General features: G+C 39.4%; 1 protein-coding gene across 14 annotated transcripts in view; it reads right to left on the bottom strand.

Annotated features, from left to right (window-relative positions):
- The window catches only part of CFAP20DC (CFAP20 domain containing), a 343,042-nt gene that overhangs the window by 199,047 nt on the left and 121,444 nt on the right, over nucleotides 1-22,551 (bottom strand). For all 14 annotated transcript variants that reach the window (XR_011379498.1, XR_007921887.2, XM_051852253.2 and 11 more), the window contains one exon: nucleotides 16,746-16,902. Coding sequence is in view for 12 of the 14 variants with exons in the window: in XM_051852253.2 (XP_051708213.2) it covers nucleotides 16,746-16,902 (157 nt within the window). In the remaining 2 variants the exon portion in view is untranslated. The remainder of the gene's footprint in view (nucleotides 1-16,745; nucleotides 16,903-22,551) is intronic.

The raw sequence follows: 22,551 nt of genomic DNA, 5'->3' as shown, positions 1-22,551 counted from the left end.
ATAAATTTTTAATCTTTTACAGCACATTAAAAATTGGTATATATGAAATATGTGAAAATTTCCCACCTTATATAAATTTAAAAAATTTTAAAAATTATTGGAAAAAACTAGCCTCCATGACTAAATACACTGCAGAGTGCACAAATCTGACAGACCAACAATTAAGGAGTGGTTTTCTTTTGGAAATCATTCTACTAAAAACATGGGACTAGAAGTGATTTAAAATGTTCAAGACATATTAAATGCATGGTTATGACTCCAAATTATAATTTAATACGTTTTGTATTGCAGGATATAAAAACTAGTCCTTTCCCACCTATAGGAATGGTAAACTGACGTAAGACATTCAAAATCTTGCATAATTCAACATCCCACTATTTTCTTGTTTTTATTTTTTATTTTTATTTTTTTAACCTTTATTTAATGAATATAAATTTCCAAAGTACAGCTTATGGATTACAATGGCTTCCCACCCCAATGATTTCCCTCCCACCCGCAACCCTCCCCTTTCCCGCTCTCTCTCCCCTTCCATTCATATCAAGATTCATTTTCAATTCTCTTTATATACAGAAGATCAGTTTAGTATACATTAAGTAAAGATTTCAACAGTTTGCACCTACATAGAAACACAAAGTGAAAAATACTGTTTGAGTACTCATTATAGCATTAAGTCTCAATGTACAGCACATTAAGGACAGAGATCCTACATGAGGAGTAAGTGCACAGTTACGCCTGTTGTTGACTTTACAAATTGGCAGTCTTGTTTATGGCATCAGTAATCTCCCTATGCTCCAGTCATGAGTTTCCAAGGCTATGGAAGCCTTTCGAGTTCACCAACTCTTATCATATTTAGACAAGGTCATAGTCAAAGTGGAAGTTCTCTCCTCCCTTCAGAGAAAGGTACCTCCTTCTTTGATGACCTGTTCTTTCCACTGAGATCTCACTCATAGAGATCTTTCATTTAGGTCATTTTTTTTTTTTTTTTTGCCAGAGTGTCTTGGCTTTCCATGCCTGAAATACTCTCATGGGCTTTTCAGCTGGATCCGAATGCCTTTAGGGCTGACTTTGAGGCCAGAGTGCTGTTTAGGACATCCGCCATTCTATGAGTCTGCTGTGTATCTCGCTTCCCATGTTGGATCGTTCTCTCCCTTTTTGATTCTATCAGATATATTAGCAGACACTAGTCTTGTTTATGGGATCCCTTTGACTCTTAGTCCTATCATTGTGATCAATTGTGAACTGAAATTGATCACTTGGACTAGTGAGATGGCATTGGTACATGCCACCTTGATGGGATTGTATTGGAATCCCCTGGCACGTTTCTAACTCCACCATTTGGGGCAAGTCCGATTGAGCATGTCCCAAATTGTACATCTCCTCCCTCTCTTATTCCCACTCTTATACTTAACAAGGATCACTTTTCAGTTAAATTTCAACACTTAAGAATAACTGTGTATTAATTACAGAATTAAACCAATAGTATTAAGTAGAACAGACAAAAAAATACTAAGAGGGATAACGTATTAAGTTGTTCATCACCAGTCAGGGCTATGGCTGATCAAGTCACCGTTTCTTATAGTGTCCATTTTACTTCAACAGGTTTCCTTTCTGGTGTTCAGTCAGTTGTCACCCATCAGGGAGAACATATGATATTTGTACCTTTTGGACTGGCTTATTTCACTCAGCATGATGTGTTCCAGATTCCTCCATTTTGTTGCAAATGACCGGATTTCATTGTTTTTTTACTGCTGTATAGTATTCTAAAGAGTACATATCCCATAATTTCTTTATCCAGTCTACTGTTGATGGGCATTTAGGTTGGTTCCAGGTCTTAGCTATTGTGAATTGAGCTGCAATAAACATTAGGGTGCAGACCGCTTTTTTGTTTGCCAATTTAATTTCCTTTGGGTAAATTCCAAGGAGTGGGATGGCTGGGTTGAATGGTAGGGTTATATTCAGGTTTCTGAGGAATCTCCAGACTGACTTCCATAGTGGCTTGACCAGTTTGCATTCCCACCAAAAGTGGGTTAGTGTCCCATTTCCCCCACATCCTCACCAGCATCTATTTTTGGTAGATTTCTGAATGTGAGCCATTCTAACCGGGGTGAGGTGAAACCTCATTGTGGTTTTGATTTGCATTTCCCTGATTGCTAGTGACCTTGAACATTTTTTCATGTGCCTGTTGGCCATTTGGATTTCCTCTTTTGAAAAATGTCTATTGAGGTCCTTGGCCCATCTCTTAAGTGGGTTTTTTGGTTTGATGTTGTGGAGTTTCTTGATCTCTTTGTAGATTCTGGTTATTAACCCTTTATCTGTTGCATAGTTTGCAAATATTTTTTCCCATTCTGTCGGTTGCCTCTTCACTCTCCTGTTTCTTTTGCAGTACAGAAACGTCTCAATTTGATGCAATCCTAATAGCTAATTTTGGCTTTGACTGCCTGTGCCTCCAGGATCTTTTCCAGGAAGTCTTTGCTGGTGCCAATATCTTGAAGGGTTTCTCCAATGTTCTCTAATAACTTGATGGTGTCAGGTCATAGATTTAGGTCTTTAATCCATGTTGAGTGGATTTTTGTGTAAGGTGTAAGGTAGGGGTCTTGCTTCCTGCTTCTGCATGTGGAAATCCAGTTTTCCCAGCACCATTTATTGAATAGACTGTCCTTACTCCAGGAATTGGTTTTAGATCCTGATCAAATATAAGTTGGCTGTAGATGTTTGGGTTGATTTCTGGTGTTTCTATTCTGTTCCATTGGTCTATCCATCTGTTTCTGAACCAGTACCATGCTGTTTTGATTACAACTGCCCTGCAGTATGTCCTGAAATCTGGTATTGTGATGCCTCTGGCTTTGTTTTTGTTGTACAAGATTGCTTTAGATATTCGAGGTCTCTTGTGCCTCCATATGAATTTCAGCATCATTTTTTTCTAGATCAGAGAAGAATGTCTTTGGTATCTTGATTGGCATTGCATTGAATCTATAAATTGCTTTTGGGAGAATAGACATTTTAATGATGTTGATTCTTCCAATCCATGAGCATGAAAGATTTTTCCATTTTTTGGTATCCTCTTCTATTTCTTTCTTTAAGGTTTTGTAATTCTCATCGTAGACATCTTTAACATCCTTGGTTAAGTTTATTCCAAGGTATTTGATTGTTTTTGTAGCTATTGTGAATGGGATTGATCTTAGCAGTTCTTTCTCAGCCATGGCATTGCTTGTGTATACAAAGGCTGTTGATTTTTGTGCACTGATTTTATATCCTGCCACTTTGCCAAACTCTTCTATGAGTTCCAATAGTCTCTTAGTAGAGCTCTTTGGATCCCCTAAGTAAAGAATCATATCGGCTGCAAAGAGGGATAGTTTGACTTCTTCCTTCTCAATTTGTATTCCTTCAATTTCTTTTTCTTGCCTGATGGCTAAGGCTAAAACTTCCAGAACTATGTTAAATAGCAGTGGTGAGAGTGGGCATCCCTGTCTGGTACCAGATCTCAGTGGAAATGTTTCCAACTTTTCCCCATTCAATAGGATGCTGCCTGTGGGTTTTTCATAGATTGCTTTGATTGTATTGAGGAATGTTCCTTCCAAACCCAGTTTGCTTAGCGTTTTCATCATGAAAGGGTGTTGAATTTTATCGAATGCTTTCTCTGCATCTATTGAGATAATCATATGGTTTTTCTTCTGCAGTCTGTTAATGTAGTGTATCACACTGCTTGATTTGCGAATGTTGAACCATCCCTGCATACCTGGGATAAATCCAACTTGGTCTGGGTGGATGATTTTTCTGATGTGTTGTTGTATTCTATTGGTGAGAATTTTTTTGAGGATTTTTGCGTCTATGTTCATCAGGGATATTGGTCTGTAATTCTCTTTCAGTGCTGCATCTTTCTCTGGCTTAGGGATTAAGGTGATGCTGGCTTCATAGAAAGAATTTGGGAGGATTCCGTCTTTTTCAATTGTTCTGAATAGTTTGAGAAGAAATGGAATTAGTTTTTATTTAAATGTCTGGTAGAATTCAGCAGTGAATCCATCTGGTCCTGGGCTTTTCTTTATTGGGAGGGCCTTTATTACTGTTTCAATTTCTGTCTCAGTTATGGGTCTATTTAGGTTTTCTATGTCTTCATGGTTCAATTTAGGTAGATTGCATGTGTCCAGGAATCTATCCATTTCTGATAGATTTTCCTGTTTGCTGGCATACAACTCTTTGTAGTAGTTTCTGATGATTCTTTTAATTTCTGTGGTGTCTCTTGTTACGTGTCCTTTTTCATCTCTGATTTTATTGATTTGGGTCTTTTCTCTTCTTTTTTCAGTTAGTTGGGCCAATGGGGTGTCAATTTTGTTTATTTTTTTCAAAAAACCAGCTCTTCGCTTGGCTGATTTTTTGTAATTTTTTTTTGATTCAATCCTGTTAATTTCTTCTCTGATTTTTTTTTTTTTTTTTTGACAGGCAGAGTGGACAGTGAGAGAGAGAGACAGAGAGAGAAAGGTCTTCCTTTGCCGCTGGTTCACCCTCCAATGGCCGCCGCTGCAGCCGGCGCACCGCGCTGATCCTGGCAGGAGCCAGGAGCCAGGTGCTTTTCCTGGTCTCCCATGGGGTGCAGGGCCCAAGCACCTGGGCCATCCTCCACTGCACTCCCTGGCCATAGCAGAGAGCTGGCCTGGAAGAGGGGCAACCGGGACAGAATCCGGCGCCCCAACCGGGACTAGAACCCGGTGTGCCGGCGCCGCAAGGTGGAGGATTAGCCTATTGAGCCACGGCGCCGGCTTCTTCTCTGATTTTAATTATTTCTCTTCTCCTACTAGATTTAGGTCTGGTTTGCTGCAGTTTTTCTAGGTCCTTGAGACACGCTGAAAGCTCATTTATTTGGTACCTTTCCAATTTCTTGATATAGGCACCTATTGCTATAAACTTGCCTCTCAATACTGCTTTTGCCGTATCCCATAAGTTTTGATATGTTGTGTTGTTATCCTCATTTACTTCCAGAAAGTTTTTGATTTCTCTTTTGATTTCTTGAATGACCCAGTGTTCATTCAGGAGCATGTTGTTCAGTCTCCATGTGTTTGCATACTTTCTGGGGTTTCCTGAGTTGCTAATTTCCAGCTTCATCCCGCTGTGGTCTGAGAAGCTGCATGGTATGATTCTAATTCTTTTAAATTTGCTGAGACTTGCTTTATGGCCTAGTATTGATCAATCCTAGAGAAGGTTCCATGCACTGCTGAGAAGAATGTAAAGTCTTTAGATGTAGGATTGAAAGTTCTGTAGATATCTGTTAGATCCATTTGGGCTATAGTGTTGATTAAATCTGCTGTTTCCTTGTTGTTCTTCTGTCCAAATGATCTGTTTCTGAGAGTGGAGTTTGAAGTCCCCCAGGACTATTGTATTGGAATCTAAGTCTCCCTTTAAGTCTCTTAACATACCTTTTAAATAGACCGGTGTCCTGTAATTAGGTGCATATACATTTATAACAGTCACATCTTCCTGTTGAATTGAACCCTTAATCATTATATAGTGCCCCGCTTTGTCTCTCTTAACAGTTTTTGCATTAAAGTTTATTTTGTCTGATATTAATATGGCTACACCTGCTTTTTTTTTGGTTTCTGTTGGCATGGAATATCTTTTTCCAGCCTTTCGCTTTCAGTCTGCATGCATCTTTGTTAGAAAGATGTGTTTCTTGTAGGCAGCAAATAGTCGGGTTTTGTTCCTTAATCCATTCAGCCAGTCTGTAGCTTTTGACTGGAGAGTTAAGTCCATTAACGTTTAATGTGACTATTGATAAGTGATGACTTTGCCCTGCCATTTTCCCGGAAATATTTTCTAGTATATGCTTTGAGCTTCCCATGCTCTTTTACTGGTAGGTTTTCTTCCTTTACCTTCTTTCATATTGGTGGCTGTGTTTCTGTGTTTCTGAGTGTAGCACATCTTTAAGTATCTTTTGCAGGGCCGGACGAGTGGCGGCGGCAAACTCTTTCAATTTCTGTTTGCTATGAAAGGTCTTTATTTCACCTTCATTCACAAATGAGAGCTTGGCAGGATATAATATTCTGGGCTGGAAATTTTTCTCTCTTAGCACCTGTGCTATGTCTCGCCATTTCTTCCTAGCCTGTAGTGTTTCTGATGAGAAGTTTGCTGTGAGTCTAACTGGAGATCCTCTGAGAGTAATCCGACGTTTCATTCTTGCACATTTTAGGATCTTTTCTTTATGCTTCACTGTGGTGAGTTTAATTACAATGTGTCGTGGTGAGGATCTCTTTTGGTCATGTTTACTAGGGGTTCTATGAGCTTCCTGTACTAGGATGTCTCTGTCCTTCTCCAAATCCGGAAAGTTCTTTGCTAGTATCTCACTAAAAAGGCCTTCTAATCCTTTCTCTCTCTCCATGCTTTCAGGAACTCCTAGAACTCGAATGTTGGTTTTTTAAATAGTATCCTGTAGATCCCCAACAATATTTTTTAGATTTCTAATTTCCTCTTGTTTTCTTTGGTTTGATTGTATGTTTTCCTGTGCTCTGTCTTCTAAGTCCGATATTCTCTCTTTTGTTTCACTGACTCTGTTTTTTAGACTCTCTAATGTGTTTGTCATTTGATCTATTGAGTTCTTCATTTCATTTTGATTTCTCTTCACTATCACACTTTCCTGTTCTACTAGTTTCTGCATTTCATTTTGATTCTTCCTTAAAATTTCATTTTCACGGGAGAGATTTCCTATCCTGTCCAATAAGGATTTCTGTAGTTCAAGAATTTGCTTTTGAAAACTTCTAAATGTTCTTATCATAAATTTTTTGAAATCCGTATCTTGCATTTCTTCTATCTCATCATCTTCATAATCTTGGCTTGGGATGTTTTGTTTATTTGAAGGTGTCATAGTGTCTTCGTTGATCTTGTTCCCTCAGTTTTTTTGTTTGTTGCTTGGCATTGTGAATTCTTCTTCCCTCACTGTGAGTTTTATTTATTTATTTTTTTATTTTATACTATGCCTGTGTTAAGTGGACTGTCTGCTGTTGGAGGAGCCTTGGAGGCTTGAGATGGGTGTGGCCAGAGAGCTCTGCTTGGTTCTTCAAGGTTAAGGGTGTGCCAAAGGTGACATCCTCAGGTTCAGCGTGGTAAATCTCTATTTATTTTTTTATTTTATTTTATTTTATTTATTTTTTTATTCAGGAGGGAAGTAATACTGCATAGCTGAGCAGAATTGATGGTATTTAGCTTCCAATCTCTGGCTTCTATGTGTATATCATTCGTCTGCTTTTTCCAACAGACCACCCAAAGAATCTGTGTGGGCTCAGTTTCTCCTGCGGTCTCCCACCGGGTTGCCTACGTTATTGAACTGTAGCATCTCTGGAGAGTACTCACGTGACCTCCGTGAGTTCTTTCACCCACTGTCTCTTCCCCTCCCCTCCGCGCTTCAGTTCATTAGCTCTACCCTTTTGTTATGTATATCCAGAATGGTGCCTGCTCTTTGTCTCTTGCTGGCCTTTGCAAGGTAGGCGGAGAGAGAAACTCGCCCATACCAGTACCCCCACACTTTTTTCTTTTCTTCTCTCCTGTAGTCAGTCTGGTGAACTTTCCTTCCTCAAGCCCGCTTCCCTCTAGACTCTGTCCGCTGTTTCCCCGCCAATGCCTCGGGTTACTGAGCTCACCTCCCCTTCCAGCGCTGATGTGTGGACTCGGAGCCGTGGGCGTCCCTGCTCTCCCCGCTGGTTGTCTGTGTCACATCCACTAGATCCGGAAGGGTTTCCTCTGCATTTTTTCCCCCCCGAGACTTTCCCTGTGATTATTCTAATTCCTCTTTTATCAACCTATCTTTTCCCGGACTATCAGTGCGTGTCCTCACTATTCTGCCATCTTCCACTATTTTCTGACTATACCAAAAGTTATCAGCAGATGATTTCACCTCTTAAAAAGATAATTTATAATTAAAACATTTCCTTCCTAAAAATGTTTCTAGAGATACTAAAAAACTTGCATTTACAGAATAGTGGATCAAAATATTTCTCTGGATTATCCAAAAAGGGAGATAGTGACCACTGCTGAGAAACTGTGAAGGACAGGAATGAGACTTGACTTCTTTCTCTTCTATTTCATCAGAGACTGGACGTTCCTCATTTTTAGTTCATCCATTTTCATCAGGTAAATCTGTAAGCTTCCAGGTTAGTCACCTTGGCCTGTTTCCCCTTTGCTCTCCTTTTCCCTTTTGTTTTCACTCTTTTGGCTGGGATTTATCCTTTCCTACTGCTTTTATGGTCTTCCTTTTCCATTTCTGCAGGAGCAAGTCTAGCTGACAACCTCTCCAATATTCTCTTGGGCTCTTTCTTTACTGCTCCATGAGATCAGCTGCCCTTCCTGTGGGGCATCTTGGCAGCGGGGGAGGGAGGGGGCCTGTGCCAGGTGCCTGTGGGCTGCAGTGCACCATGATGCTATGTCAAGCTGGGCACATGGCACTGCTGCTCCTCATGTCACCAGAGCTGCTAGGACCTCCTAGGACCCATGGTGGGGTGGTGGGTTCTGATTATTCTGTAGTTTTCAGTGTGTAAGTATTTTACCTCATTGGTTAAATTTATTCCCCAGCTTAATTATTTTTGATGCTACCACAGATAGATTTGTTCTTGGAGTATTTGAGAGATGAGGTTCTAGTATAAATAATATTTTGTAATACTTAGAGGGGCTGGCACTGTGGTGTAGCCGTTAAAGCCACTGCCTGCAGTACCGGAATCCCATATGGGCATAGGTTTGAGTCTTGGCTGCTCCAGTTCTGATCTAGCTCTCTCCTATGGCCTGGGAAAGCAGTGGAAGATGGCCCAAGTCCTTAGGCTATGACTTGAGAAAGCAGTGGAAGACAGCCCAAGTCCTTGGGCCCCTGCATCCACATGGGTGACCTGAAAGAAGCTCCTAGCTCCTGGCTTTGCATTGGCACAGCTCCAGCTGTTGTGGCCATTTGGGGAGTGAATGAGTGGATAGAAGATTCTCTCTCTCTCTGCCTCTGCCTCTGCCTCTCTGTAACTCTGCCTTTCAAATAAAATAAAAAAACTTAAAAAGATAATACTTAGAAAACAGCAGATACTTTCCTCCACATTATGAGTACTGCTATATAGATAGTCATACCTCAATTTTGTGGGATCTACCAGTGGTTCCTGAGCACTTCTGCTATGTTGAAGCCACATCCCTTTTCTATTTCTGAGGTTCAACTACACCAGGGGAAGGAGGGAGAATGCAACCTTAAATTGATGAGATTTGGGTACAATGTACACTCACCTGGTTTGAATGGTGGGGGGTATTCAGCAGAATAATAATAAATATTAACAATACTTCTAATAAGTATTAAAAACACCAAACCATTGTGGTTACTAAAGAAGGCAAACTGTACTGTTAAGAAAAAAAAACATCAGAAGCTTGGCCTTAAGCTCCACCTCCTGTGATTTCAGCACCGTTTGCCTCATTTTGTGGGCCTCGTTTTCCTTATCTACATCACTGAGACAGTGCATTAGAGGACCTCTATGGTCCTTCCCTGCTCGAAGAGTATGCTAAGGCAAGATGTGGATATTGCTAGTTTTTCCTGTGGCCCCTGGATAATTTCTGCCATACTACTTGACATTCAAAAAGGGTTTGAGGAGATAGTGAATGAATGAGTAATTAAAAAAAACCCAGCCTTTATCTGTTGCATAGTTTGCAAATATTTTTTCCCATTCTGTCGGTTGCCTCTTCACTCTCCTGTTTCTTTTGCAGTACAGAAACTTCTCAATTTGATGCAATCCCAATAGTTAATTTTGGCTTTGACTATCTGCGCCTCCAGGGTCTTTTCCAAGAAGTCTTTGCTGGTGCCAATATCTTGCAGGGTTTATCCAATGTTCTCTAATAACTTGATTGTGTCAGGTAGTAGATTTAGGTCTTTAATCCATGTTGAGTGGATTTTTGTGTAAGGTGTAAGGTAGGGGTCTTGCTTCATGCTTCTGCATGTGGAAATCCAGTTTTCGCAGCACCATTTATTGAATAGACTGTCCTTACTCCAGGAATTGGTTTTAGATCGTTGATCAAATATAAGTTGGCTGTAGATGTTTGGGTTGATTTCTGGTGTTTCTACTCTGTTCCACTGGTCTATCCATTTGTTTCTGTACAGTTTGGAACATGCTCATTTGGACTTGCCCCAACAGTAGAGTTAGAAACGTGCCAGGGGTTTCCAATTCAATCCCATCAAGGTGGCATGTACCAGTGCCATCTCACTAGTCCAAGTGATCAATTTCAGTTCACAATTGATCACAATGATAGGATTAAGAGTCAAAGGGATCACATAAACAAGACTAGTGTCTGCTAATATATCTGATAGAATTAAAAAGGGAGAGAACGATCCAACATGGGAAGCGGGATACACAGCAGACTCATAGAATGGCGGATGTCCTAAACAGCACTCTGGCCTCAGCATTAGCCCTTAAGGCATTCGGATCTGGCTGAAGAGCCCATGAGAGTATTTTAGGCATGGAAAGCCAAGACACTCTGGCCAAAAAAAAAAAAAAAAAAAAAAAATGACCTAAATGAAAGATCTCTGTGAGTGAGATGCCAGTGGAAAGAATGGGCCATCAAAGAAGGAGGTAGCTCTCTCTGAAGGGAGGAGAGAACTTCCACTTTGACTGTAGCCTTGTCTAAATAAGATCGGAGTTGGTGAACTGAAAAGGCTTCCATAGCCTTGGCAACTCATGACAAGAGCCTAGGGTGATTACTGACGCAAAAAACAAGAGTGTCAATTTGTTAAATCAACAACAGGAGTCACTGTGTACTTACTCTCCATGTAGGATCTCTGTCCTTAATGTGGTGTACTATGTGAATCAATGGTATAACTAGTACTCAAACAGTACTTTACACTTAGTGTTTCTGTGTGGGTGCAAACTGTTGAAATCTTTACTTAATATATACTAAATTGATCTTCTGTATATAAAGATAATTGAAAATGAATCTTGATGTGAAAGGAATGGGAGAGGGAGCGGGAGAGGGGAGGGTTGCAGGTGGGAGGGAAGTTGGGGGTGGGTGGAAAGCCATTGTAATTCACAAGCTGTACTTCGGATTTATATTTATTAAATAAAAGTTAAAAAAAATAAAGAGAAGAAAACAAAAAAAATAGCCAACTCTTAAAACGTCAAACAGTGATGACAGGTTACCAATACCAGGTCATGCACTAGAGATAAAAATGTACAGAGAACTGTTCTATGCCTGCAAGGAGCTCTCAGTCTGAAATTATATCATTACTTCTTCTCTTACATTTAGGAACACAGAACGCAAATACTCTAGTACTTAGATTTTAGGAAGAATATCGAACTGGGTAGTCAGACCTGTGAAATCATCACTGGCATAGCATTAGGACTCTACTCAGTGGATCACTGCTTGTTCTTTCTTCTCTCTTTTTTTGTTTCTCCTCTTTCTCTTATGTATCTACACATAAATTCTGGTATTTACTTTAAACACAGAATGATATAAATTTTCCTGTAATTCAGTCATGCAAATGCTTAAAACATCAGTCCACATCTCATCAGGAGCCATCAAAGTAATAAAGTAAATGGGATCAGCACATATTACTACTTGTCTAGGATAAGTCATTTCTCTGGGTATGGAAAAGGTGGTTAATTGCTTGTTTCAAGGTTCCAGTAATTCACCTTCTATTATATCCTACCATGTAAACAGATAATAGCAAAGGAATCAGGGCAAATCTCTTGGCTTGGCAAAGCTTTCGAAGTTCTACAGTGAAATGGTAACAGTTTAAATAAACCAAGGCCAATAAAGTACTGAGTTCAAGTAAGGAAGCACTAAAGTATTTTCAAATAAAATCCCAATATGGAATCTAACAAGTAAAAAAGGCTTCCTTTGATGAATTTCTCAACACTGAGACTAATTTGTCTTTGCAGAAGAAAGTGATCTCTCCCTCAGTAAGAAAGTCAAAAGGGACACCATTATCAAATACATTACAGACACCCTCAACACAGCCAGTTACCAAATCATGACACTCTTACAGTAACATCCCCATCATTGAGTTGTTAGGACGATTAAGCAAATTCATGTCAGTAAGGTGCTCAGGACAGTGTCTAGCTCAAGAAGTAATGCTGCAATCACTGTCACAATCATTATCATTATCAGCTTTCTGTATCTTCTATGGCCAATCTCTTGGATCAAGAACATTCAATTTTCCCTGTATTATGTAATTTTAAAAAAAGATTTAGTTATTTATTTAAAAGGCATAGTTACAGAGAAAGAGAAGCAGAGACAGAGAGATTTCCATTCACTGGTTTACTCCCCAAACGAGAGCAACAGCCAGGGCTGGGCCAGGCCAAAACCAGGAGCCAGGAGCGTCCTCTGGGTCTACTGCATGAGTGCAGGGGCCCAAGCACTTGGGCCATCTTTTGCTTCTTTCCAAGGAGCATTATCAGGGAGCTGGATGGGAAGTGGAGCAGCTAAGACTGGAATCGGCACCTATATGGGATGCCAGCACTGCAGGCTGTGGCTTAACTTGTGCCACAGTGCTGTCCCATTTACTATGTAATTCTTTGTCCTCTTTTATATAATTGTCTTCATAACACATCCTTGTTGTGTTAATTTTTCTAGTTTAGTAACTACACACACACTCTGAGAATAAAAACTGTACTGTGTATCTTTATGTCATCTACAGTATGCAGTCTGGTGCGGTATTATATTCTACCTCCCACCCTGCCAGAAATCATCCTGAAAACCCTGTCCTTATATACACACGGTGAAGTGACACCTTTATACATTTAAGCGCTTTCTTCTGTCTGAAATGCTTTGTCTTCTCATTGTTCTATTTTCTGTTTTTACTGCTTGAAAAATTACTACTTTTCCTTCAAGATGCCTTTTGGAAAGTTAATTTCCTGGGTCAGTATATACTAACAAGGGTCTATGGACAGACACTGAGCCATAAAGTCATTGCCACAGGTCTATGAAAAATGTCAGCCTTTACTCTGCAATTCCTCCTGCTTTGTGCTTGTGTGCGCGTTAGTGTTCTTCACTTGATTAAAAATATCAAAATGTCTCTTGTTTGTTTGCTTTCATTCTCTGATTTGGTAATCTTGTGGGAATCACCCAGTTTTTTTTAACTTCTTGAGGCTGTGAAATTTTTTTTAACTTTTATTTAATAAATATAAATTTCCAAAGTATAGCTTGTGGATTACAATGGCTTTCCACCCACCCCCAACTTCCCTCCCACCCGCAACCCTCCCCTCTCCCGCTCCCTCTCCCATTCCTTTCACATCAAGATTCATTTTCAATTATCTTTATATACAGAAGATCAATTTAGTATATATTAAGTAAAGATTTCAACAGTTTGCACCCACACAGAAACACTAAGTGTAAAGTACTGTTTGAGTACTAGTTATACCATTGATTCACATAGTACACCACATTAAGGACAGAGATCCTACATGGAGAGTAAGTACACAGTGACTCCTGTTGTTGATTTAACAAATTGACACTCTTGTTTATTGCGTCAGTAATCACCCTAGGCTCTTGTCATGAGTTGCCAAGGCTATGGAAGCCTTTTCAGTTCACCAACTCCGATCTTATTTAGACAAGGCTACAGTCAAAGTGGAAGTTCTCTCCTCCCTTCAGAGAGAGCTACCTCCTTCTTTGATGGCCCATTCTTTCCACTGGCATCTCACAGAGATCTTTCATTTAGGTCATTTTTTTTTTTTTTTTTGGCCAGAGTGTCTTGGCTTTTCATGCCTAAAATACTCTCATGGGCTCTTCAGCCAGATCCGAATGCCTTAAGGGCTAATGCTGAGGCCAGAGTGCTGTTTAGGACATCCGCCATTCTATGAGTCTGCTGTGTATCCCGCTTCCCATGTTGGATCGTTCTCTCCCTTTTTAATTCTATCAGATATATTAGCAGACACTAGTCTTGTTTATGTGATCCCTTTGACTCTTAATCCTATCATTGTGATCAATTGTGAACTGAAATTGATCACTTGGACTAGTGAGATGGCACTGGTACATGCCACCTTGATGGGATTGAATTGGAAACCCCTGGCACGTTTCTAACTCTACTGTTGGGGCAAGTCCGAATGAGCATGTTCCAAACTGTACATCTCTTTCCTCTCTTATTCCCACTCTTATATTTAAAAGGGATCACTTTTCAGTTAAATTTAAACACCTAAGAGAGCCGGCGCCGTGGCTCACTAGGATAATCCTCCGCCTTGCGGCACCGGCACACTGGGTTCTAGTCCCGGTTGGGGTGCCGGATTCTGTCCCGGTTGCCCCTCTTCCAGGCCAGCTCTCTGCTGTAGCCCGGGAGTGCAGTGGAGGATGGTCCAAGTCCTTGGCCCCTGCACCCCATGGGAGACCAGGAGAAGTACCTGGCTCCTGCCATCGGATCAGCGCGGTGCGCCAGCTGCAGCGCGCCAGCCGCGGCGGCCATTGGAGGGTGAACCAACGGCAAAAGGAAGACCTTTCTCTCTGTCTCTCTCTCTCACTGTCCACTCTGCCTGTCAAAAAATAAAAATAAAAAAAAATAAACACCTAAGAATAATTGTGTGTTAATTAAAGAGTTCAACCAATAGTATTAAGTAGAACAAAAAAATACTAAAAGGTATAAAGTATTAAGTTGTTCCTTGACAGGTCAAGGGCTGATCAAGTCATTGTATCTCATAGTGTCCATTTCACTTCAACAGGGGCTGTAAAATTTAAATGCCTCACCAAATGGCTTTTAAATAAATGGCTTTAACAAAATATTTACTGAAGTAATGCAAGAAAAAATATTCTTATTTTATAGAAGCAATATCTCTTCTTAGTTCTGAGAAAATACAGATATTCCTTACCACATCTATTTCCTTGCTCTTGTTAGTTTTGACAGCTGTCTATAATGCGCCTGATACACTTCAGTTCAGAAGCTCTCTGGGTCAGTTTCTCCAGAAAAAAAAAAAAACCCCTGCTGCTTGGTTATATGGAGTTAGGGAGGGAATCTGGGTCCTACAGCAACCTGTACACGATTTTAATCCATCTATTTTTCAGCTAAACCCTTTTCCCTGTGGCTTGCTAATACCCAAGACTGCCAATTCTTGAGTTTCTCTCAAACTCATCAACAAACCTCTCTGAAAGTCCAAAGGTTTCAGCCTTTTATGTCACTCCTTCTATTTACGAAATTTATGAATAATCTTTGTTTGTTGTTGTCTCCTCTCCTGTAGTCCTAATGCTAGTGGCTTTATACCTTTTTAATTCTTATATCACAGTTTTAGTGGGTTTAAGAATGGATTAGAGATTAAAACATGCATTGAATTTGCCATGTTTGATCCATTTTTTCCTTCATATTCTAAAACATTAATCCAATTATGATTTACCTCCTGTGATCCAATGTGGAGTGCATGGATACTTTCGTAAATGTTGAGGCTTCTTATTAGCTGGCTTGTATTCTTTGAAAATGAAACCCTTTACTTTGTCATATAGCCTTACGTGGGACATAAGGTGAACAGCTGCCCTTGTTGCCTTGTGGTCTCTTTGGGCAGTTGTTAACGCACTGCTGTCTTTCATTGTCATAGGAAATTTATAGGCACAGTGTCCTGAATAACAGAACAAGCCATATAAGGGTTTTTCAGATACTCATCCAGATGGAGTACAAGTCTAAGTACTACACAGAAACTTCTAAGGAAGCACCTTTGACATCTACATACAGTACTGCTTCCTAGGCTGCCAGAATTGATTTTTAAAAAAATAATCCCAGATGAAAATCAAAAGGAAGCTTCAATATTCCTTTAATACTTTTGGTTGTTCATAATCCTCTTAGCAGATGGTATGCCTTTTGAATTCTAGATGTCTCAGTTACCTGCAGAGTATATTTATTAATCAAACTATGAATAATTAATGTATATATTTGTAGTCTCTCCAAAAACAATATAAGGAAGACTTCAAGTATCACTCATCTTAACATGATCATCAGATAATTATGATGATTTCAATCTCAAATGACTTTGTAAAGTGCACACAGAATTGTAAGACAGTTTAGTGGACAACTGTAGAACTTTTTGGATGCCCAACATCATTTGCACATTCTTCCTAATTTTGTAACTTTTCCATATATAAGTTCTGCCTCCCAAGTCAGGAATCAGACATCTGCTTTGCTGGACTCCCTTGTTAATTTGGAGCCTAGACTCCACAAATAAGAAACAGCCATATGAGACTTTAATCAGAAGAGCGAAATGCAAAGAAAAAGAAAGTTACTTCTGGTGAGGGTGGCTAGGAGGAAGACATCTTGCTTTCAGGGCCTGCTATAATAAAAATGCTAGAATCCTGAGCTTAGCATTGTGCTGTGTTGTCTAGAGTTTCTGTGCAGCTGTAGTAGTTTTAGAGGGTCATCCCTCGAGCAGTCTTGTGGTCAGAGGAGTTGGATTTATTCTTGGCTACAGGCTCTAAATCTGACTTTCTAGATATCCTTGATTACCTCTAAATTTGCTAATTTCCTTAAAATAAATTCTTTTACTGTTTCAATCATCTAAAGAGGATTTTATTATTTATAACTAAGAATCCCAATTCAAAAAGCAAGAGTTATTGCAATGAAAAAGGAAAACAACTGCCAGAAAAAAAACAATACATTTTTGTGACATTCAGCTATAGTAAAAATAAACATCTGATCTACAATAATGAAATCAACATGATTGAGGAGGAATTTACTTTAGCAGACATAAAATCAAACTGCTATCATGCATTCATACTATCCCAAAGGCATGGTTAATTTCAAAAGTCAGTCAGAGAATTTAAAAATCTTGATAGCCACTTAAACATACCATCTTTATCAGCTGTGTCTTGAGGCTTGGATTTTAAAGTGAAGATCTTCCGCAGCTTACAGTTGGCTGAGACAATAATTCCATCCAATGACTGGAAGACTGCTCCCTTGAATATTTCACTGGTGAATGCTACCAAGTCAATGCACAGATTGCACCACTAAAACAGAAGCAAAGAAGAGTCAGTACTTTCCATCATCACATAAATGAACAATCATCTATATGTAAAAATTCCAGGGAATTCAGGTACTTATCTAGATCAACCAGCCCCAAATCCATTTTCTCTTTTAGACAAAGCTCTCAGTTCTGGCTTAAATTTTCTTAAACTTTCCTGATTGTCCCAAAAAATCACCATAATCTAACATTCATCTAACTTTCCAATGGTCATCTGACCACTGAGTTTCCATCACGAGACAAGGATGTGGAAACTTAGGGAAATAATTCCCTAGCTGTGGGCAGCAGGCTACTGGAAGCTAACTGCAGGTACATTAGAGCACTTAAATCTTGAAAATCAGGGATAAGTAGCCAACTGTTCATTCAAGAGGACCAATTTCACCACAAATAGTCACTTATATTTGTTTAAAAAAAGGCATGGAAGAAAGTAGAAGCTGAGTTTAAATTGTAATCAATGCTATCGACTTATAATCAATTAACCTACTGTACAGAAATAGATTCCTCTAAAATTTATAATTATGCTTGGTATTTTCCAGTTTTTAAAGTACTCTTGCAAGGATTAATTTCTACCCATTAAACAATTAGATCCCTCAATACTTCAGCAAATGAATTCTCTGAATGGTCTCACTGAATAAATAAAGACAAGGAAAAATTATTTCATGAGAAACTGAGACATATTTGAGTCTGCAGGACAAAAGTGGTATAAAAGAAGGTTTGAAATCAAAAGAAAATTAATATTAAAATTGTATATACTCCCTTAAAAATGTCAAGGCTCTTTTACTGTTAGTTTAGAAAAACAGTTTACGTAAGGTCCACTATGAATTTTTTTGTAAGATTTATTTATTTATTCAAAACTTAGAGTTACAGAGAGGAGAGGCAGAGAGAGAGAGAGAGAGAGAGAGAGGTCTTCCATCTGATGGTTCACTCCCCAGATGGCCTCAATGGCCAGAGCTATGCCGATCTGAAGCCAGGAGCTAGGAGCTTCTTCTAGGTCTTTTCTGGGTCTGCATGGGTGCAGGGGCCCAAGGACTTGGGCCATCTTTTACTGCTTTCCCAGGCCATAGCAGAGAGCTGGATTGGAAGTGGAGCAGCTGGGTTTCGAACCAGCGCCTATATGGATGCCGGCACTTCAGGCCAGGGCATTAACCCACTGCACCACAGCGTCGGCCTCAGTATGAAGTTTTTTTTTTGTTTGTTTGTTTGTTTTTGTTTTGTTTTGTTTTGTTTTTTGACAGGCAGAGTTAGACAGTGAGAGAGGGAGAGACAGAGAGAAAGGTCTTCCTTCCGTTGCTTCACCCCCAAAATGGCCGCTGTGGCCGGCGTACTGTGCTGATCCAAAGCCAAGAACCAGGTGCTTCTTCCTGGCCTCCCATGTGGGTGCAGGGCCCAAGCACTTGGACCATCCTCCACTGCCTTCCCGGGCCACAGCAGAGAGCTGGACTGGAAGAGGAGCAACCGGGAAAGAATCTGGTGCCCCAACTAGGACTAGAACCTGGGGTGCCGGCACCGCAGGTGGAGGATTAGCCTAGTGAGCTGCGGTGCCGGCTGCCAGTATGAAGTTTTTTAAAAGGAAGACCTTTTCTATGTGGAAATACTGATTTTAATCTAGAGGTGAACTTGAGATTACTTATACAATATAAAAGTAAAAGAAACTACAGTAAATTGTTGTTGATTACATGTATGAAGATTATTTTCTTTGTAGAATTTTATTTCTAGACCTTGGGATGCTCTAGTTTACTGAGGTGCAAGGTGCCTGCAGAAAGGAAAGGAAGAAGTTAGGACTGGGTGTAATGAGATTGGGTTGACCAATAAGATGGTGAGCACTGGGAGGGGGCCAAAGTATTGTGGGATTGGGCCACTGATGCCATGTTCTGAAAGCTTAAGAGAATCAGGAAGAGGATCCTGGATTCCAGAGGTAATGTATCGTTGTGGTTCTTGAAAAAAGAATATGCAGGGGGCCAGCACTGAGTCATACCATGATAAGCCTCTGCTTGCAGTGCCAGCCTCCCATATGGACACTGGTTCAAGTCCCAGCTGCTCTACTTCTGATCCAGTTCCCTGCTAATGTGCCTGGGGAAGCAGTGGAGAATGGCTCAAGTGCTTGGGTTCCTGCACCCATATGGGAGACCTGGAGGAAGCCCCCAGCTCCTGGTTTCAGCTTGATCCAGCCCTTGCAGTTGCAGCCATTTGGGGAGTAAACCAGGGGATGGAAGGCCTGTCACTCTCTCTCTGTAACTCTGCTGTTCACATAAATCTTCAAACCAAAAAAAAAGAAAGAAAATAAAAATAAGCAGAGCAGAGTATCAGTACATTTCGATGCAGCAACGTTCTGGGGATGGTAATAGTGGGGAAGAGGAGATGATGCAGAACAGCGAATAGATGAAGCACAAAAGCGATAGTTCAGTCCCCATCTACCACCTAAGCTGAAAGTGACGAAGCCCAGTTAGAAGGTGTTGCAGCAAGTGGAATGTAAGAGACAAATCCAGTAGATAGGACGAAGAGTGAAACATCATGCCTTGGTGAAATCTGGGCTATAAGTGATGGAGATGCTGGCATTTTCTGTTCTCCAACAGTATTGAACATTATTCAATTAGCATTATTATTGTTGCATAAATATAGTTCCTATCCTAAAAGATTTAATATGCCCGTTCACCCCATCAGTAATCTTATTCACTCATTCTTCCTCATACAAGCTAAGCATTTACCAGGTATTAGACACTGAGCTTGGCTCTGTGGATACAGATGAAAATAACAGTGCACTTTCCAAGTGAAGGAATGGAGGCAGACACACAGCAGCTACTACAGTAACTACAATAGGGAATTTACAGAGGGGTGAGGAGGAGAAAGGGTGGGAAAGCTTTATAAAAATGGAATTTTTTATCATATTATTGTATGCAAATAGAAGCAAAATAATGCCAAAAATTTTATACTAATCACAGAATGGTCCTTTGTCATCTCATCTCTTTTTTAAAATGTATTTATTTTTTTGAAAGGCAGAGTTACAGAGAGGCAGAGGTAGGTAGGTAGTGAGTTAGAGAGAGAGAGAGAGAGAGAGAGAGAGAGAGAGAGAGAGAAAGAGAGAGAGATGGAGGTCTTCCATCTGTTAGCTCACTCCCCAGATGATTGAAATGGCCAGCTGGCACTGCAGGGGGTGGCTTCACCTGCTATGCCACAGTGGGCCCCTACCCTCATCTAACCATCCTGTCAACTCATTTCACTGTTTCTTCTTTGTATTTTTAAATAATATCCCTTGATTCATCCATTTTAGATACTACATATAGACTTTGTGGTATGGTAGATAAGATTTTTTGCTGACTTACACTTCATCCTCCCTGGATAATTAGCTCTCATCTGCTCTCTCTTTCCCCTAAAATTCACAATATGTGTTTGCCTTCTTGTGACTATATAAATATTGTACTGAGCCAAGCTGTGCTCTACGAATGCCTTTCCCTTACACAATTAAAAAAGTTTTTGAGTTAATAACGGTGTTTTCAAATTACCTGCTTTATTATCTTTGAAGCTAAGTCTTCGTATATCTAGGAAAGGCTTGCAGGTGTTACTTGAATATGGTTTGGAACAACAAATAAGTTTTTCAGGCCCAGGGAGGTGTGAATAGGCTGGTCATCTCACCTCAGGCCCTGCCCCTTTATTCTCTGCTTGGATGAACTCTACAGCTGGCACCTTCTTCAAAAACTCAACTCCTAGGTAACCAAGCCTTTACCTATGACACACTTTTCTTATCATGCTGCATTTACTCTTTCTGTCTGGACTCAGGCATCATGGAAAGTATTCAACATAGTTCAAAATTCACGTGCATGCATGTGATTGGATGAATATATGAAGACAAACATATATATATATATATATCTACACACATACATTCAATCTTTTATTTTACTACCATTCAACAAATAAATGTCTGTGAACTAACAGGCTTATTTAATGAATCCATTTCCTAGGAGTTCAAATGGGGCTTTTTCCTGAAAAAGATGGGAATCACATTCACAAACTGTATTTGGCTAAAGGAAATGAAAATTATTTTCTGGCTTAGCTGATATTTATAAAGGTCCCAATTTTATAAGCTTCAGTAAATAACTCATTATTCATCTAAATGCTATGATATATTTTATGAAGTTTTGGAAAAGAGTACGAACTCTCTGACAGATGGATTTTCTGAATTATATTTGATTTTTACAAAATATTATTTTCATTATTCCCGATAATATCATCTACTCCTAACATCTTCATTTTTTTCTTTTGACATTTTTCTTGATCTCTAATCACTGTATCCTTTCATGGAACTGTAGTCCAGCAGAAAAGAACTCTTGACCTACAATGTTCATAATTAAGGGTTCTTACGAAGTATACATCACAAAGACATTAATCTGACAGTTTCATTTGTTTCTTGGGTTAATTAGAGCATTTATAATATTTGTCTCCAACATGGAAATTTACATGGAGGAACTGACGGTCGAAGGATGACAGAATTGTTTCAAAGCATGAATTTCCAGTTACCAACCCATCTATTGTCAATTTGGCTTCATTATGCTGTTAAAAGGACTGACAACATATTCTGTGCAAACACACACACACACACACACACACATACAAATTCAAATATATGAAATAACAAGTTCTTATTCATCCCAGTACCTTTTTGGTCCCTCTTGCCTCTTTTTTCTACCATTACTGTAGAAAAGGTCTCAAGATAATTGGTTTCTTTTTGCCAGTGTAAAAAGAGGTAGAGTTGCACAGCACTGTCTAGTATGTCTTTCTAAAAGGAAATGACATACAAGAAATCACAATTCTGCAACTTGGCAATTCTAAATCTGTTCACCACTTTCTACAATGATGCACAAATAAGGTTTTGAGGTGTTTCAGGTTGTGCCTTTAATTTTTCACATTAGTTTTATTTTCTCAATGGAAGATTAACTTAGTAGAAGTATGTTGCTTTATTTCCAAGTACTTGGGCATTATCCAATTAACTTTTTATTATTGATATCTAATTTAATTCCCTTGTGGTCAAACAACATACTCTGCATGATTTCAATCTTTGAAAACACGTTCAGTAATACGGCCTAATATTTTGTATATCCTGTGAATGTTCAATCTGCATTTGAAACAAATGTGTATTCTGTAGTTGTTAAATGAACTTTTCTACGAATGTCAGATAGGTCAAATTTATAGTGCCTTTCAAGTTCATATCCTTAGTGACTTTCTGTCAATTTTTGAGGGAGTGGTCTTGAAACTTCCAACCATACTTACATATCTACCTTTCACTCTTCAGTTCTGTTAGTTTTTGCTTTGTGCATTTTGAAGTTTTCTTATTATATTTGTAGACATCTAGGATTGTTATACCTTCTTCATGATTCAGCCCCCTTATTACTGTGAAATAGCTCCCTTTACATAATACTCCATGTCCTGAAGTCTATTTTCTTGGCATTCTATCTTTACTTTCGATTAATATTTCCATGCCATGTATTTCTTCCATGCTTTTATTTGTAACCCATCTGTGTGTCTTTAGAATTAATGTGTACTTCTTATAAATAGTATATAAGTATGTCTTGCTTTTTATTTAATCTAATAATTCCTGTCTTCTAATTGGAAGGTTTAATTCACTTTCAGTTAATGAAGT

Source organism: Oryctolagus cuniculus, chromosome 10 (genome assembly GCF_964237555.1).
Source record: "Oryctolagus cuniculus chromosome 10, mOryCun1.1, whole genome shotgun sequence".
Lineage (NCBI taxonomy): Eukaryota > Metazoa > Chordata > Mammalia > Lagomorpha > Leporidae > Oryctolagus > Oryctolagus cuniculus.
This window is presented reverse-complemented; position numbering and strand designations above follow the sequence as displayed.